We start from the raw sequence: 19,591 nt of genomic DNA on the forward strand, positions 1-19,591 counted from the left end.
CGTTTGATATATTTTTATGCCTAATTTTCTATGACTGGTTATAAATAAGCACAACCTTTCAAAGAAAAACCACATGACACAGTTCAGCAGCCGCAAACTGAGCTAAGGATAGAAATAATGCAGAGATCCGGTTAGAAAACTGCAGAATGAAGGGCTTCTTTGATTCAAAGGAATTTTATAGAGTTTCTGGAGGATTAAAATCCTTAGGATCTTTCCCTATGTTGGTCCTTTGATTCATAGGATTGAATTTCATGGGATTTTTTCCTATGAAATCTTTTGTACTACATTTCATAGAAAATCTAACATCCACTCCAACCTCTTTTTACAATTCCTTGTTTTTCCCGTGCCATCAAACACTCATTGCTAATTCTATAGGATTCAAGTGAGCATGCCACTCCAACCCTATACTTTTCCTATTCCTACGTTTTTAAAATCCTACGAATCAAAGAGGCCCGAAACATGAAACCGCAGAACGTCATTCGTTTCGAGATCACTAGTCAGGGGTTACCCCAATAATCCTACACCTACGTGACGACGTGGCCAGAAAGGATGAGTCCCCAGCGAGTAGCAAAGCTGCTACTGAACCAACCAACACAACAATCCAGTTTACAGAATGAAGAAAGGAAAGCTATCCAACTAAAAATATATATATGGAGCGCGGACTGAGACAAGGACGAACGGAATTTACCGAGGCATGAGACGTGTAAAAATGTCTCCCGTTGCTTCGCACAGGTATTTGTGCTAGTCTAATAAAACTTCATGATCGTGCTAAGTAAGCAGCATGATCTTAATCTTAATCCCTGGGGATGTTCCACGAAATTCACAGGTCAACGGAAAGGAGAGAGGTGGATTGTATGATTAGGCCTACAAGAACATGTTATGTCTGCAGCATCACCATAAACAAGCACGACCGTCGCAAACAGAGCATCTCTACAGTACAACGACTTATGCATGCATCAATGAATAGTACGGTGGTTGCACTATATGTCAAGAACAATGGGAATGGCACCCTTGCAATATGATTACCACCTAGGTCAACCAATAGATGAATGGATGACAATTCAAGTTAACAGCAGTAACAAACAAATGTTCGACGAGCATTGTTTGCATGTGCTCAAAACCGCAATTGTTATCTATCTTGATTTTAAATACAATCGATATCATCACATGAATAGAAAACAAACAAATAGTGTCAAGCAGGCAGGTAAATGTGGAAGTTCAATGCATATAACTCAAGTAACGATTCAATGGTAAGATACCCATGGGTGCCCACAACCAACAAGATCCAACAGAAAGCACAGGAATAACATGTTCAACGCTTGGAGCTTAATAAGTTTGAAACTGGATAATGCATAGACTGTTGGTTAATATAGCCCTGAATATTAGATTTTTTTTTTGAGAAGAAGCCCTGAATATTAGATAGTAGAAACAGATGGTCACACTAACAGTCCTTGGAGATTCATGAACAAACCAACTTCATTTCAGGACCTCACACTTGGCACCTCCTAAGCACTGACATAAGAAACAGCATACCATCCATCTTGAAAACTACAAAGGAACAAGGGTTTCGAGGCAGAATGGGTTCAATTAACTCAACTTGTCTCCGTCTTCTCCAGGGCTGAAAATGAACTACTGTCAGTTCCAAAAGAAATAACAAAGGAAGCAGCAGAATATAGCTTACATAGTCACATAACAGCATCAACTTACTGTTGTAGTTGAGCAACTTCTCGATGAGGTCAACATGGGTCATGAGCATACGGCGGCAGCAGTAGCGTACCAAACCCAAGGCATCCAGAGCATCCCTAACAACATACAACAGCAGAAAGATGGATAAAATCAGATTTCAATATAATAGTTGTAAACATTATATACAATATTAGCAATAAAGTTATCTAATAAACCATAACCGATGTCCCTTCTAATAATTCTAATCTCTAGAAAAGTAAAAAAAATAGGTAGGGTAAGGATGCTCTTCTAGTTTTTAGGAACTGTATTGACAAATAAGTAGTGATTTCCTAGTCTTAAGCATGGGGAACAAAAACATAGACGCAAATGTCGAGGTGGAACACCATCGAGCAAAGATTCCAACATTTCAGAAACCAAGCACCTCAGCCACACTCAACGGTAGACTCCAATGTGTTCGTAACTATAATATGTATGTAATATAATTTACAATTTTACACATGAACATTTGTCTTGTCATTATAGTGTTCATTAACAAGAAACACCATACTGTTACACAATAACATCGGTATGCAGAGTAGGGGTGGGGAGTACATATGGCTAATCTGATGACATTCTTTACTATACTCTATGTACCTCGCTGCGTCCGATAATAAGAAAATATAATACAATCGTATGCAATAAAAATTACAGTCATCATCAGCTTCTGTTTTTTTGTCTTTCTAGTGTCCATTTAAGATACACAATATTATTCAACATAACATTACGACACAGCATGCAGAGTATGGAGAGTACACATGGCTAAAAAGGTGAAATATTGTTTTGCAAAGACTACAAAGATTAGTATACTACCATACTCTTAAGTACCTAGTTACGTTCGACACTAAGAAAATATGATAAAACTTTAACAAAGGGAAAAACACGTAATAGGATGCAAACATAGCAACTATCATCCATTCTTAGCCATTTGGTTTAACACTGGAATAATTCTAATTGCTCCATACATCCCAGTCAAAGTGACAGTTCAGTGAAAGGGCAAGTAGAAGGCTTATGAAATATCTAAAACAGGGAAGCACCACACTAGTAAGGGCCCCCAAATGCATCAAAAGGTGCATGACACAGCCACTAGTTTTCAGTTTTCATGCATTATGGATCAGGTACGCTATGGTGTTCAGTGGTGCACCATGTACGTCACAAGATATACAGCATACTAGTCTTCTAGCTAAAAATGAAAAGAAGCCGACATTGCAAATGCAGGCTCCCTCAAGGCCTCATCCACCAAATCAGGATCAAAGGCAGAGCCAGTACAATATGCACAATCAAACCGGAGCCCAGGAACCAGGATGCATAAATGTTTACCCCTCAGTGTAATCGGCCTGGAGAAGATCGAGGTAGTGGTCCCACTTGTTCCCGATCACCTGTCCAAGCATAAAAACTGATCTTGTGAGTTGATCTCTTTCTTCAGGCAAAGGCCAAGAATTCTCCCAATTCATTATATGAACATGTAGATAGGAAAAAACATGCAGAGCTATTCACAGAAGTTTAAATGGAATACTTTTCAGTAAGCTTAACCCTAGAAAAATTGATGTGTCACACAACAACTACACCCTAGCATTAAATCTTGGGTACAAACATCGCCTGGTTATTTGAGAGGATCGATGAGAAAAATCTTAGTGTACCACCACATAAACCTAGAAGAAGAGTGCATACCCCCTAAGAGGCAATGTGCCCTAAGCCGCGGCGTGGGGCGGTGGGGGTGATGGGGTTTACCTTGCCGCAGGTGAAGCAGCGAACCGGGATGATCATCTTGGATCCTCTGCCTCCGCCTTTGCCGCCGCCGCTGGAGAAGAAGGAAAGGGGAACAAGGGTTTTCGGGACGAAGGAGAGGGTCAGTGAGAGAGGATTAATCTGCAAACGGTGTGAGAGAGGACATGAAAAATGAATGGAGAGGGATGGGGTTGCACATCTGGTTCTGGACGAGCTCACCTTGAGCCTCTGAAGTGGCGACGGCGGGGGAGAAGAGCAGCGTCGCCGGCGGCAGGGGTCGGCTGCTGGCAGGTTGGGAAGAAGGACGGACTCGCGGTGTCGGGGAAGGGCGGCTCGAGGACCAGACGGTAGTCGGGGTGGTGAGGGGGTCGCCGGACGAAGTTCACCGGCGACGAGAGATGGCGGCGTCGGGACGGCCTCGTCGCTGGCGGCTAGGGTTGACGAGCGACGAGTGGCCGAGGACAGAGGATAATGGGGATCGGGATTATTTCGAGCTTGTCCATCGAACAGGTAAGGGCCACTTCGCAGTGGCATCTGATCGTAAATAAGGCCAACTCCAGGAATGTTTTTTTTTCCGCAAGCAGGAATCCCGATTCTTTTTTTTTTTGCACGCCAAATGTGTGTAATACAATGCCAAATGTGCTCAAACTGTAGGTCTTGATTCCTTTTCAAAATTTTAGAAAGAGGGTATTTTAGCCGTGCTTTGAAAAGGAGTACTCTGTCTCTCTGTAAACATGCTGACATGTTTTCTCAAACTGCTCTCTGTAAAAATGCTGTGTTTTGAAAAGGAGTACTATCGGTAAACGTGTTTTTTCAAAAAAAAAATCAAAATCTTTTCAAAAACTGTAGGAACAATTCTGACATGTTTTTCAAACCGCTCTCTGTAAACATGGTGACATGTTTACTGACATCACAAAGAGAGTGCTCCCTTTGTTTCTTCTAGAGGAAGATGGCCCCTTGTTTGATCACCATCAACAACCACAGAGGAAAACTTGATTTTTCATCGTACTCCTGACATCCAAACATTTACTGAAAACAGTGGCTAGGATGAAGATGAAACAGTGGCTAGGCAGTGTACAATGTTCTTTGACTGTCTATAAGATTCAGAGTGAAAAGAAGTATTTTTTGGGCCATCTATATATACTCTGAATTATTTTTAGGCCATCTATATATTTTTAGGAAAACATTCAGAGCCATCTAGGAGCATGTAAATAGGCCATCTATATAAGATGCAGAGTATCTATGCCTATTATTTTGAGTAGTGCACTACCATCATAATGCAAAGAACATAGTCTCTCCCTATTATTCCAATTAATCCAAATTATTGGAAGGTAGCAATGGCGAACTTGAGCGAGGGAAGGACAGCGCAAGGTAGAAGATAAGATAAGGAGAGGGAAAATGAGAGGCCCAGACTGATTCTATTTCAAATTCGATGCTACAGCAGTATTACACTCTGGCTTATATATCTTTCGCCGGCCCACTAGTGGTTACACGGCCCAGCGGCCCACGCATACTAGACGACCCACTCAACACTGCTTGACCCGTTCAAATCACTCCCGCCTTCTACTAGGCCTCCTATACCTTCTTCAGTCGTTTGCTGCCCGCGATCGCCTCAGACTGCCGCACCTCGGCACTTACAAGTGTCTATGCCTATTATTTTGAGTAGTGCACTATCATCATAGAGTAAATAGCATAAAACTACTAGTTTACAAGCTATGGTTCCAAAAAACTACCGAATTTATTTTTTTCGCTGATAACTACCAAGTCAGGGGTTGGCTGTTTCAAAAAACCCCAAATTCTCTTTGTTAAAAAATTAAACAGGTTTATGACAGGTCGGGCCCGCCACTAAACACACCGTTTGGTTGACCATTTGTTTGACCGTTAACTGACTTGTGGGGGCCACATGTCACTGTCTGTTTTAAAAAACCGCGATCAGGTCCTTATAAATTTTTACAAAAGCAATCGGGTCCCTCCCGTCCCTGTGCTCCAGAACGATAGGAGCTGCGCTGGCCAGCAGCCCCGCCGGATGAACTCGCCGGCCAGCAGCCCAGCCGTGAGGAGCTCGCCGGCCAGTAGCCCCGTCGTCGCCGCGGGCCTCCCTTCGGTCGCCCGTCGTCGTACACTGCGCGCGGGGTGGACCTCCCGTTCGGCCCCAACAGATCCATGGTGCAGCGTGTGTGCCGGCGGCCGCCTCCTCCGGCCGGCGAGCCGTGCCCGCAACCGCGGTGTGCTCCCCATAGTGCGGCTTCTCCCTCTTCTCTCCTCCTCGCGCCAACTCGAGGTGGGTGCGGGCTGCTGGCTCTGTCGCGCTGGTGGCGGAGGTCAGGGGTTGCGGGAGCGGGCGGGGACTGCTGGTGCTGTCTACGGCGCGGGTGGCAGCGCGACGACGACTGCGGGCGGACCCCCATGGCGTGCGCGGCGACGACCACGGGCGAAGCCCCATGGCGGCAGTGCGCGGTGGCGACCACCCATGGCGACGTGCAGCGGCGACCACGGGCGGAGCCCCATGGATGCGCAACGGCGACCACGGGCAGAGCCCTTTGGAGGCGCGGCGGCGACAGTCCAAGGACCCGATTGCTTTTTGAAATTGATTCCAGGGACCTGATTGCTTTTTAAAAATATTTGTAGGGGCTAATCTGTAAAAATTCTGTTGATGAGGCGCTGACATGTGGCCCCCACAAGTCAGTTAACGGTCAAACAAATGGTCAACCAAACGGTGTGTTTAGTGGCGGGCCTGACCTGTCATAAACCTGTTTAATTTTTTAACAAAGAGAATTTGGGGTTTTTTGAAACAGCCAACCCCTGACTTGGTAGTTATCAGCGAAAAAAATAAATTCGGTAGTTTTTTGGAACCATAGCCTGTAAACTAGTAGTTTTATGCTATTTACTCCATCATAATGCAAAGGACATAGTCCCTCCCTATTATTGCAATTAATCCAATTATTCCAAATCATTTATTCTCAATCACAAGTATGAGCAGTACAACTGAACTGATCCACTGCTCCTCTACTCTGAAACCAGTTGCTAGGCAAGAATTGAATGGTTGAGGTTTTTGGTTTTTTTTGTAAAAAGAAAGTAAGTTGAACTGGACGGAGTACAATATATATCTTGGCCCTCCGCCTCCCGATCCCGCCGCCGCCTCCCAATCCGATCCCCGTCTAGCCCAGCCCCTCCTCCTCCCGATCCCGCCGCCTCCCGATCCGATCCCCTTCTAGCCCACCCCTCCGCCTCCCGATCCCAACCCAGCACCGCCGCCATGTTGCGATGATGGAGCTGCTAACACTTGAGTTGGTGAACGAACTGAAAACAGTCCACAACGGGGTTGCTGGGAGTTGGATGATCTTGAACGGACTGTGCAAACAGTACGTCTTACACACACACACACACACACATAGATACATCTCACCAATAGAGGACTCTTGCACCCTATGCTTAGTTTGTTTCTTGTTTTAGATTAAGACGCTCGTGAAAGAATCTCGAATGATGTCCAAGTTCATCACCACGGCCGAGAACACGGTTAGGGACAACACCAGCCAGGAAGAGCAGCTGCAACAGAAGATGCAAGACGAAACTGCCTTAAAGCAGTAGATGCAAGCTCGGATGCAAGAGATTGCAACTTTGAAGGAGCAGATGCAGAAGAAGTACAAAGAAAATGCCAACTTGAAGAATCAAGTAAAAATAATCAATGCTCAAATGAAGTCCGAAGTGACAAAGCTTAATGACGATATCCAGAAGCTGACTGCCCTTGCTAAGAACATGGAAGAGGCTGAAGATCAAAAGCTGAAGCAGCTGCAAGATTACCTCAAGAAATGGAGAGATCAAAGAGCTGCTCGTGACGCTGAGGATGTTTCCAGTGGTACGTAAGTTTGAGTTGCTCCTTATTTTAGTTGGATTTTCCTCATTTAGTTAGCCTTGTCATTCACTTCATCTTGTCTTGTTAGTCTTCGCACAATGCGACCTTAACCCGTTGAATTGATTTTTGCAGTGCCAGGTTCAGTGACGAGAAGGACAAGAAGCACTTCAGGAAGAATTGATCCTTAAGGTTGTGAAATTATTATCTTGACTTATATAAGTTTTCTTCTTTTAGATGTTCCATTGGTAGTGCTTAATTGTTACAGAATGTAGTTTAGCTTGTGCGATGGCGGAAACGTCTTATGAAAGAATCGATACGGTCGACTAGAGGGGGGGTGAATAGGAGACTACCAATTTTAATCTTTCTTGTCAATTTTAAGGTTTAGCGGATAAATAGGGTTCACTAGATATGCAACTAGGTGAACACAACCTATATGACAAGCAAGCTTAAAGCAAGGTATGCTAGGCAACAATCTAATTAGCAAGCCAACAAGCATAACATGCAAAGTAAAGTGCGGGAAAGGATTAACCACAAGTGAGGCGAGGACGCGGATTTTATCCCGAAGTTCACTCTTTCTTGGGGAAGAGCTACTCTCCGTTTAGAGCGGTGCCGGAGCCAAATCTTGCGGAATGCCACGAAGGCTCACCGTCTTTCGAGTCACACCCAACGGATGAGCCTCGAATCACTCGGGGTGGGTCTTGAAGGGGACCACCACACCTTTACAAACTTCTCTGGAGCACACACAAGCAAGGAAGCTTCCGGAGGAACCTCTAACCACCTAGGAGCCCAAGCTCCAAGAGTAACAACTCAATGGTGAAGAAATGTTGCGGGGAACGTGATTTGGTTTGGTCAAGTTGTAGATCGGGTCTTGCTCTCCCAATCCCCAAAGTTTCAACAAGTTTGGGTGGAGGGATTGAGAGTATTGAGCAAATTGAGGTGTAGCAATGGTGGAGCTCAACAAGACATTAGGGTTGGGGATGGAGGAAGAAGAAGGGGGGCTTTTATAGTGTTGGTCACGGGGTGGCCGTTTCTGCCCGTTGGACCCCGTGCGCACGGGCTAAGTCAGCCCCGTGCACACGGGGTACTCAGAGACTTTCACACCACCCCGTGCGCATGGGGTACTGATAACCCACAAGTATAGGGGATCGCAAGAGTTTTCGAGGGTAGAGTATTCCACCCAAATTTATTGATTCGACGCAAGGGGAGCCAAAGAATATTCTCAAGCATTAGCAGCTGAGTTGTCAATTCAACCACACCTGAAAGACTTAATATCTGCAACAAAGTATTTAGTAGCAAAGTAGTATGGAAGTAATGGTAACAGTGACAAAAGTAACAGTAGCAGTTTTGTAATCGTAACAGTAGCAACGGAAAAGTAACGAAGCAAAGATCAATATGAAACGAGCTCGTAGGCAATGGATCAATGATGGATAATTATGTCAGATGGCATTCATCATGCAACACTTATAACCTAGGGTGACACAGAACTTGCTCCAATTCATCAATATAGTGTAGGCATGTATTCCGAATATAGTCATACGTGCTTATGGAAAAGAACTTGCATGACATCTTTTGTCCTACCCTCCCGTGGCAGCGGGGTCCTATTGGAAACTAAGGGATATTAAGGCCTCCTTTTAATAGAGTACCGGACCAAAGCATTAGCACTTAGTGAATACATGAACTCCTCAAACTACGGTCATCACCAGAAGTGTCCCGACTATTGTCACTCCGGGGTTGCCGGATCATAACATGTAGTAGGTGACTATAACTTGCAAGATAGGATCAAGAACACAAATATATTCATGAAAACATAAAGGGTTCAGATCTGAAATCATGGCACTTGGGCCCTAGTGACAAGCATTAAGCATAGCAAAGTCATAGCAACATCAATCTTAGAACATAGTGGATACTAGGGATCAAACCCTAACAAAACTAACTCGATTACATGTTAAATCTCATCCAACCCATCACCGTCCAGCAAGCCTACGATGGGATTACTCACACACGGTGATGAGCATCATGAAACTGGTGATGGAGGATGGTTGATGATGACGACGGCAATGATTTGCCCTCTCCGGAGCCCCGAACGGACTCCAGATTTGCCCTCCCGAGGAAGAACAGGAGGTGGCGGCAGCTCCGTATCGTAAAACGCGATGAATCCTTCTCTCTGATTTTTTTCTCCCCGAACATGAATATATGGAGTTGGAGTTGAGGTCGGTGGAGCTTCGTGGGACCCACAAGACCAGAGGGCGTGCCCCATGGGGGTGGGCGCGCCCTCCACGCTTGTGGACAGGGTGTGGGTCCCCTCTGGTTGATTCTTTCGCCAATATTTTTTATTAATTCCAAAAATACTCTCAGTGAAATTTTAGGTCATTTCGAGAACTTTTATTTCTGCACAAAAATAACACCATGGCAATTCTGCTGAAAACAACGTCAGTCCGGGTTAGTTCCATTCAAATCATGCAAATTAGAGTCCAAAACAAGGGCAAAAGAGTTTGGAAAAGTAGATACGATGGAGACGTATCAACTCCCCCAAGCTTAACCCATTGCTTGTCCTCAAGCAATTCAGTTGATAAACTGAAAGTGATAAAGAAAAACTTTTACAAACTCTGTTTGATCTTGTTGTTGCAAATATGTAAAGCCAGCATTCAAGTTTTCAGCAAAGATTATGAACTAACCATATTCACAATAACATTTAGGTCTCACGTTTACTCATATCAATGGCATAATCAGCTAGCGAGCAATAATAATAAATCTCGGATGACAACACTTTCTCAAAACAATCATGATATGAAATAACAAGATGGTATCTCGCTAGCCCTTTCTGAGACCGCAAAGCATAAATGCAGAGCACCCCTGAAGATCAAGGACTGACTAGACATTGTAATTCATGGCAAAAGAGATCCAGTCACATTCATAGTCCATATAAATTAATAGCGACACATACAAATGACAGTGGTGCTCTCTAACTGGTGCTTTTTATAAGAGGATGATGACTCAGCAATAAAAGTAAATAGATAGGCCCTTCGCAAAGGGAAGCAGGGATTTGCAGAGGTGCCAGAGCTCGAGTTTTTGAAACAGAGATAAATAATATTTTGAGCGGCATGCTTTCATTGTCAACATAACAACCAAGAGATCTCGGTATCTTCCATGCTACATACATTATAGGCGGTTCCCAAATAGAATGGTAAAGTTTATACTCCCGCTCCACCAACAAACACATTCCACGGCTGGTCCGAAACAACGGGTTCCGTCCAACTAACAACAGTCCTGGGGGAGTTTTGTTTGATATAAATTTGATTTGATTTGAGCATGGGACTGGGCATCCCGCTTACCAGCCATTTTCTCATGAATGATGAGCGAAGTCCACTCATCGTGAGAATAACCCACCTAGCATGGAAGATATAGACAACCCTAGTTGCTACATGAGCGATTCGAGCATACAAAACAGATTATCATTTGAAGGTTTAGAGTTTGGCACATGCAAATTTACTTGAAACCGCAGGTAAATACCGCATATATGTAGGTATGGTGGACTCATATGGAACAACTTTGGGTTTATGGAAGTGGATGCACAAGCAGTATTCCCACTTAGTACAAGTGAAGGTTAGAAAAGACTGGGGAGCGACCAACTAGAGAGCGACAACAGTCATAAACATGCATTAAGATTAACCAACATCGAGTGCAAGCATGAGTGTCGTGGGAAACCACGGCCACCTATGGGGCCATGAGCCCCTTTCTGGTTTGGCGGGGGGATGGCACGTTGCACAAAGAGCGGAGGAGCGTGAGACAGCACGACAGAGATCACACGGGTGATTTTACCCAGGTTCGGGCTGCCGTGAGGCATAAAACCCTACTCCTGCTTTGGTGGATTGTGGTGGAAAACGCAGAGTTCTTGCCCGGCAGGGTCGCCTTGGGACAAGAACGGCTACGCGCGTATGAGTGTACAGGGGTCCGGAGTCGCTAACCCCTTGTCTGGTTGCCATGGGCCTCCTTTTATAGATCAAAGGGGTTACCACAGTGGCAAATCAGTCATTATGCACTGATTAGATAACAAATAGTGCTGTCATACCTAACTCTGCAGGCTAATAGAGCGCATTAAATGCGCCGCTCAATGTCACATCATAGCTTGCCCGGCAGGCCCTGCCGGGCTGTTTCACCAGCTTTGCACCTGTTCGTTTGACACGTCACAGGACGGGTGTCGTTTGCAGGTATTTTCTGTAGAAAGTGGCTGCCATGTGGCATATAGCAGCCACTTAGTCACCTTGGAGCTTGACACCGCACTGATCGATGACGTGCGTTGTGGTGAGGTGGTGCGGTGGAGTCTTGGTGGGGTGTTGTGCTTCCGCAGGCCCCGGCAGGCCTGCCGGGACGGTCTTGGGGATCGCTGCCGGGACGATCCTCGTCCTTGCCAGGCTCGCCTGCCCGGCAAGGGAGTCTTTTCCCTTAGCAGGATCTTGCTTGTCTGGCTAGTCTGGGTCTTCTTGATCTATTGGTCATGGTGTTGTAATCTTGTCTTCGGGCCTGTGCACAGTTCGGGCAACGGACCCAGGGTTTCTTGCACCGACAGGAGCCCCCGGGCCTGGCACGAACGCGCCGCTGGGCGTCGTCGGGGTAGGCCCTAACCAGTGCACACACATGAGTGCAGAGGTGGCTCTACCCTTTGAGATCTTCTTTGCTTCTTCATTAACCTTGAGCCCGGGCCAGTTTCCGGTTTCCCCGCACGTTGCGTAATGCCAATCATGGTGGGGCCATTCTTTTAATGGCCCATGAATGACTTTAACGCATGGGCGGGTAACTGCCAATTCACTCTTCCCACCACGCCCTTATCTTGAACCACGTATGTTGCATGCATTGAGCGGGGTAGGTAAAGAGGGCACGTGGTGCGGGAGAGCATCAAGGCAAGGGCCGCGGTTATCTATCGGAGAATCAGCCCCCAGACCCAGCTTGCCTATAAAAGGAGGAGCAGGGAGAGGTGGAGGCATTCATCCTCATTCCTTTCTTCCTCCACCCTCTGCTTTATCTTGGATATGCTGAAGGGAAGAGCCTGGGGCCGGGCCCTAGCTTAGAGCTCTGCATGAGTCTCAAGAGAGCGCTCGGGCGGCGCGGTGGTAGCGCTGGAGGTGGCGACTCCGGCGCGCTCATCACCGGGCCGCCCGTAGCTGCAACTTTAGTGTGGGGCGACACAAACGACACCACGCCGCGGCCCATATATAGTGGGTGCGGGGCGTGGTAGTCGGTCGTGGCCCATTTCTTCTCTTCCCGTGGTGTTGGAGAGGGGTCGTAGGGCAGGTTCGCCACTAGCGAAGGCGAACCTGACCTCCCCTGGGCATCGCCTGCCTGTCGTGCAGGAGGGCTCTTTGCTTCCATACACGTTTTCTGAACGTGCGATGGTTTCTGATGTCGGGGCCATTGGGGACGTCCATGCTCTCTGTGGAATTTCTCAGAGAGCATGGTGTCTGTCGCGGCTGCCGTGACGGGGTCTTTGGACGGTGGTGGCACGGGGGGTAGCGGCAACCGACGATGCGCCAAGAACGGGGGCGACTGTTCCGACGAGTCATGTTTGCCGGTGACTCCGCCACCCCCGTATGGGCTCCCTTCAGCGTCGCCATTTGCGGCTGCCCTCCGGTTTCTTCCTCCTTGCTGGGAAGCGGAGCCACCCTGATCCTGGGGAGGCGCCGAATCCCAGCCAGGCCCACTTCCTTCCTCCTTGGACCCTCCCTGTAATACCCTGAAGGAGATGGACAAGGGCAAAGGCATCACGGGGCACTTATCTTTTTTCAATCTTAAATCTGTAGGCACTTGCCAAATTTTAGTTCAAATAATGTAATCTCTTGAATCCATGTTTGTGTCCTGTAAGGTTTGTACTTGTTTGAAGCATATCAATGAAAAAGATAAACCTTGTCGGGGACTCGTGCATGTATATGGCCATGCCGAGGTGAAATGCCTCTATATTTTAAAATAAATGAGTTTCCCCGGTAGGCTATCCTACCGGTACCCTCTATTTGGCTGTCGGGAAGCTAGGCTTGCCGGGCATAAATTGTAACGAGGGACCAACCCCCCGCCAATCTTTCTTCATCAAAGGCCACTGCGACCATCCTGACCGAAGCAACGTTCGAGTCAAAGGATGGGAGCACCTAAGTTTCAAAAAGTGGTGAGGTTTTCTTATGCACAAGTTTTTACTTACAGAACACGTATGGATAAGAGATAGAACTTATATGTTTGGCTTGCCGGAGATCGCAACGCTAGCTTGTCTTCTCATCTCCTCTTGAGGGCTGAATCCACGGCAGGAGCCTGTCGATTATGCAGATGAAAATGATGCCAGATGCAATCTTATCTACATGAGGATGCGATGCTCATGATATGCTTATGCATGTATGCAAGTTATGCTCATGATATGCTTATGCATGCATGCAACTTGTCAGGGGGCTCCAGTGCTTCGTTTATTTCCCTGTTGCTCATGGTCTGCGCCTGGCTTTGTACAAGGGGTTACATGCAACTGAGGCAAGGCCTGTACAAAAGGGTGGCTGCCGGGTAGGGCCCGATAGCCGCGCCTTACGGGTTGAACTTGTGGAGATGCTCAATATTCCATGAGTTTTGCAATTGAATGCCATCTCTGGTCTCCAGACTGACCGCACCAGGTCTGGTGACTCGTAGTACCCGGTAAGGGCCTTCCCACTTCGGCGTCAACTTGTTTGCACCCTTGGCGGACTGAACGCGCCTAAGGACAAGGTCACCTTCCTCAAAACACCGGGCATGAACCCTGCGGCTGTGATAGCGACGCAGGGCTTGCTAATAGCGTGCAACATGCATAGCAGCCCGGAGACGTTTCTCCACGAGTAGCACAACATCGTCACGTCGGTGCTGATCTTATGCTACTTCATCGTATGCAAGCACTCGAGGGGACCCGTAAATGAGTTCCGTGGGGATAACTGCTTCTGCCCCATAGACTAGGGAGAAGGGAGTCTACCCGGTAGCTCGATTTGGTGTCGTTCTGAGGGACCAGAGAACTACCAGTAGCTCATCGATCCATCGCCTGCCGCACTTCTGCAGCTTATCAAAGGTTCTCGTCTTGAGTCCGCGTAGCACTTCAGCGTTCGCCCTCTCAGCTTGTCCATTGCTTCTGGGATGCGCAACAGAGGCAAATGAGATCTTGCTTCCGAGGGCATGAACATATTGCATGAAGGCGCGGCTCGTGAACTGGGTGCCGTTGTCGGTGATGATCCGGGCAGGGACCCCAAAGCGGCACACCAATTCTTTCAAGAACTTGATAGCTGACTGAGCAGTCACCTTTCTCATGGCAGCTACTTCCGGCCACTTTGTAAACTTGTCGATAGCAACGAACAAGAATTCAAAGCCCCTGGCAGCTCGGGGGAAAGGGCCGAGAATATCGAGCCCCCAGACCGAAAATGGCCATGACAAAGGGATTGACTAAAGAGCCTATGCAGGCAGATGGATGTTCTTGGAATGGAACTGGCAGGCTTCACACTTGGTAACTAGCTCGACCGCATCTTGGAGGGCTGTGGGCCAATAGAATTCTTGCCAGAATGCTTTCCCAACTAATGCCCTTGATCCAATGTGGGAGCCGCACATGCCTTTGTGTATTTCTGTCAGCAGTTCCTTTCCTTCTTCAAGGCAGATGCACTTCAATTTCACACCATTGGGCCTCCTTCTGTACAGAGTGTCATCGACAAACTGATACATACTGGCCCTCCGGGCTACTCTTTCAGCTTCATCTTGCTCATCGGGAAGTTCTCTGGTTTGGAGGAAGTGGACTATATGCCTTGCCCAAGTTAGAGCCTGAGGCTCGGCAACAAGGACTAACGACACCTCCCTGCTCGCGGGGGTGCATTCCTTGTTCGCGGGGTCCAGTGGCCCGGCTGGAGGGTGCAGCCTGGCAAGTGATGGGGAGTTGTTTCCGGCAGGGTCCCTACCAGGAGCCCCGGGAGGCTCTACCGGGAGAGGCTTAACAGAGTCCAATTTCCTCCTTTTCGGGCCATTGTTGCTGGGGATACAGAGGGCTGAGTAAGATGGAGAACAAAAGTTCCTGGTTCCACAAGAAGCTTTTGCGCAACACACTTTGACAGATGATCAGCTATGCTGTTTTCCGCACGGGGTACGTGCTATGTTTGCATTCCATCAAAGCGCTCCTCCAATCTTCTCACTTCCTCAACGTATGCCTCCATCAATGGACTTTGGTAATCCTTGTTGACTTGTCTCACCACAAGTGGTGAATCTCCTCGAATGATTAGCTTCTTGTTTCCCAATTCTATGGCAATCCTGAGCCCGGCAAGGAGCCCTTCATACTCTGCTGTATTGTTGGTTGCTTCCTCCCGGGGAAAATGCATTTGGACGACGTACTTCAAGTGCTCTCAAGTGGGAGCAACGAGAAGCACACCAGCCCCTGCACCTTGCGGGGAGAAAGCACCATCAAAATACATGATCCATTATTGGGGTGCCTCCTTGCCGGGAATAACTGTTTCTATCACTTCTTCGTCAGGGGTTGGTGTCCATTCTGCAATAAACTCTGCCAATGCCCTGCTCTGAACTGTTGATGTGTGATACATCTCCAATGTATCTATAATTTTTTATTGTTCCATGTTGTTATATTATCATTCTTGGATGTTTTACAATCATTTTATAGTCATTTTATATCATTTATTGGTACTAACCGATTGACATAGTGCCAAGTGCCAGTTGCTGTTTTCTGCATGTCACAGGAAATCAATACCAAACGGAGTCCAAACGCAGCGAAACTTTTTGTCCATTTTTTGGACCAGAAGACATCCAGTGGGCCGGAGAAGCGCCTGGGGGTGCTCCGAGGGGAGCGCAACCCACCAGGGCGCGCCTGGAGGCCCAGGCGCGCCCTGGTGGGTTGTGCCCACCTCGGGTGCCCCCCGAACCGCCTCTTTGCTCTATAAATACCCCAATATTCCAGAAACCCTAGGGGAGTCGACGAAAATCAATTCCAGCTGCCACAAGTTCCAGAAACCACATATCCAATCTAGACACCATCACGGAGGGGTTCATCATGCCCATTGGTGCCTCTCCGATGATGCGTGAGTAGTTCTTTCCAAACCTACGGGTCTGTAGTTAGTAGCTAGATGGCTTCTTCTCTCGTTTGATTCTCAATACAATGGTCTCTTGGAGATCCATATGATGTAACTCTTTTTGCGGTGTGTTTGTTGGGATCCAATGAACTTTGAGTTTATGATAAGATCTATCTTTTTATCCATGAAAGTTGTTTGAGTCTTCTTTTGATCTCTTATATGCATGATTACTTATAGCCTCGTATTTCTTCTCCAATATTTGGGTTTTGTTTGGCCAACTTGATACATTTATCTTGCAATGGGAAGAGGTGCTTCGTAATGGGTTTGATCTTACGGTGCTTGATCCCAGTGACAGAAAGGGAAACGACACGTATGTATCATTGCTATTAAGGATAATGAGATGGGGTCTATTTATACATAAATAGATCTTGTCTACATCATGTCATCATTCTTATTGCATTATTCCGTTTTCCATGAACTTAATACACTAGATGCATGCTGGATAGCGGTCGATGTGTGGAGTAATAGCAGTAGATGCAGGCATGAGTCGGTCTACTAATCTTGGACGTGATGCCTATATCATGATCATTGCCTGGATTTCGTCATGATTATTTGAAGTTCTATCAATTGCCCAACAGTAATTTGTTCACCCACCGTTTGATATTTTTCTCGAGAGAAGCCACTAGTGAAACCTACCGCCCCCGGGTCTCTTCTTTATTATATTTGCCTTTGCAATCTATTTTCCTTTGCTTTTATTTCCAGATCTATTAAACCAAAAATACAAAAATACCTTGTTGCACTTTATTTTATTTGACTTTCGATCTATCAAATATTTATAACTTTCTCACGTCTGTTTGCCAATTTCTGGCGCCGTTGCCCGAAAGGGATTTACAACCCCTTTAATACGTCGGGTTGCGAGTATTTCTTATTTGTGTGCAGGTGTTGTTTACGTAGTGTTTCGTGGTTCTTCTACTGGTTTGATAACCTTGTTCTGATCACTGAGGGAAATACCTATCGTTGCTGTGCTGCATCATCCCTTCCTCTTTGGAGAAATACCGACGTAGTTCAAGCAAACATCAAAAGGAATTTCTGGCGCCGTTGCCGGGGAGACATCATCAGCATCTACCAGGTTCCTAATCACAAATCTCATCTCCTCGCAATGTACATTATTTGCCATTTGCCTCTCGTTTTCCTCTCCCCCACTTCACAAAAATTTGCCACTTTATTCGCCCTCTCTTTCGTTCGCCGTTTTCTTGCCGGATCTATCCTTGTTCTTGCTTTCTAGTCGTGATGGCTAGTGTGCCTACCCCTCTTTTGTCACCAGATTTTGAAGTTTTATACTTCAAGCAACGACAAGGAGAAAATATGAAAGATGCTTGGTATAGGCTAATGGAATCTTATTGTGTTTGCAACCTAAAGGGAGATGCAAAGATTTTACTTCGTAATTTTTACATAGGATTGGCTTTGCATCATAGACAACTCTTAGATTTTGCCACTAAAGGGAATTTTATCGAGCTTGATGCCAATGCTGCCTATGAAATTTTAGAAGGAATTTTGGGGGTTCCACCTCAAAAGAAGGTGTTTTCTTTCACCCCCAGAGGGAGTTCAAATGTTGGACAAACTTGGTGATTTTCACAAACATATGGTTGAATTGCAAAAGTATAATGAACCCCTCAGACATCTTAATGGTAGTATCAATCGCATGAATACTTTGATTACTCTTTGCAATAAGCGATTGGATATTTTTAGATCTCAAGATGGTATCTTTTCCTGAGAATTTAGGGAAGCGCAAAGAGCCTCCCGGGTTTGAGAAAGCCCTTACAAAAGTTGCCAAAACCACGGATGACAAAACGTAGATCCTTGCTTTAGCTAACGGCGTGAAACAATAGTGCTTGTTGGGAGGTAACCCAATGAGTAAAATTTGTTTTTGTTTTTTGCTTTCTGTTCTTGAGTGTTTTCATAATTGTGCTACTGTTATGATTGTGTTTTTTGTGTTTTAATTAGTGTTTGTGCCAAGCAAAGCCTTTAGGATCTTCTTGGGTGATAGTTGATTTGATCTTGTTGAAAAGCAGCAACTTTTGCGCTCAGAAAAATAATTTTTGAAAATCACAAAACGTTCTTTTGCTCTAATTATTTTACACAAGATTGATATACAAATTGCTCAGGTTGTCCTAATTTTTTAGAATTTTTTGAGATACAGAAGTATTCGAAGTTTTCAGATTACTACAGACTGTTCTGTTTTTGACAGATTCTGTTTTCTTTGTGTTGTGTGCTTGTTTTGATGATTCTATGGTTTTCTTTGATGATTTTTTGCCATAGAAAAGTTGGAATATAGTAGATATAATGCAAGAATAAAATATGAATTGGTTTGCAACAATACTTATAGTAGTGATTTGCTTTTTTATAGTAACGGATCTCATGAAGGTTTTGTTGAGTTTTGTGTGATTGAAGTTTTCAAGTTTTGGGTGATGTTATGATGGATGAAGGAATAAGGAGTAAGAAGAGCCTAAGCTTGGGGATGCCCATGGCATCCCAAGCTATTATCCAAAGAGAAGCAAGCAACTATGCTTGGGGATGCCCCGAGTGGCATCCCCTCTTTCTTCTAATGACCATGGGTATTTTACTCAAAGCTATATTTTTATTCGTCACATACTATGAGTTTTGCTTGGAGCGTCTTGTATGATATGAGTCTTTGCTTGTTTTGCTTGTGTTTTAAGTCTTGAATCCTTGCTGGACACACCTATTTGAGAGAGCCAAAATTATGCCATGACTTGTTAGAATTGCTCTCTATGCTTCACTTAAATTTTTATGAGTTATGGAATTGCTCTAGTGCTTCACTTATATCTTTTTGAGCACGGTGTGCTTTTTTATTTTTGAAGAAATGCTCTCTTGCTTCACTTAGATTTATTTGAGAGTTAGTATTTTTTTAAGAAATTCTCTCTTGCTTCACTTAAATTAATTTGAGAGAAAGAAATATTATGCTCATGATCTTCACTTATATTTGTTGAGCTTATCAAAAGCAACACATGAAAATTAGTTCCAAAGTGATAGATATCCAAGAAGGATATAATAAAAACTTTCATGAAGATCATTGGACAAAATAAACTTGATTCCTTATAATAGTTTTGAGATATGATGACGTGATATGTGAGTCATGTTGATGAGTAATTGTGCTTTAGTAAGAATATTGGTGTTAAGGTTTGTGATTCCCTATGCAAGCACGAAAGTTAATAGTCGTGCA

General features: G+C 45.5%; 1 protein-coding gene across 2 annotated transcripts; it reads right to left on the minus strand.

Moving 5' to 3' along the window:
* Positions 1 to 1,304: 1,304 nt before the first annotated feature.
* On the minus strand, positions 1,305 to 3,953 carry LOC123079565 (DNA-directed RNA polymerases I, II, and III subunit RPABC5). 2 transcript variants are annotated; one of them, XM_044502354.1, is made up of 5 exons: positions 3,670 to 3,953; positions 3,454 to 3,523; positions 3,043 to 3,101; positions 1,708 to 1,802; positions 1,305 to 1,618 (listed from the first exon to the last, which is right to left on the minus strand). In XM_044502354.1, the coding sequence occupies exons 2-5, from the start codon at positions 3,487 to 3,489 to the stop codon at positions 1,593 to 1,595; spliced, it is 216 nt and encodes a 71-aa protein (XP_044358289.1). In that variant the 5' UTR covers positions 3,490 to 3,523; positions 3,670 to 3,953; the 3' UTR covers positions 1,305 to 1,592. The 2 variants fall into 2 exon arrangements, with proteins under 2 accessions (XP_044358289.1, XP_044358290.1); XM_044502355.1 differs by having other exon boundaries at positions 3,454 to 3,591.
* Between the last annotated feature and the right edge of the window lie 15,638 nt (positions 3,954 to 19,591).

Source organism: Triticum aestivum, chromosome 3D, assembly GCF_018294505.1.
Source record: "Triticum aestivum cultivar Chinese Spring chromosome 3D, IWGSC CS RefSeq v2.1, whole genome shotgun sequence".
Taxonomy (NCBI): domain Eukaryota; kingdom Viridiplantae; phylum Streptophyta; class Magnoliopsida; order Poales; family Poaceae; genus Triticum; species Triticum aestivum.

Excerpts from the sequence above, each read along its gene's own strand:
- LOC123079565 (XM_044502354.1), bottom strand. The coding sequence starts at position 3,489 with ATGATCATCCCGGTTCGCTGCTTCACCTGCGGCAAG. Across the intron at positions 3,102-3,453 it reads GCTGCTTCACCTGCGGCAAG|GTGATCGGGAACAAGTGGGA; the intron begins GTAAACCCCATC and ends ATGCTTGGACAG. Across the intron at positions 1,803-3,042 it reads CAGGCCGATTACACTGAGGG|GGATGCTCTGGATGCCTTGG; the intron begins GTAAACATTTAT and ends GTATGTTGTTAG.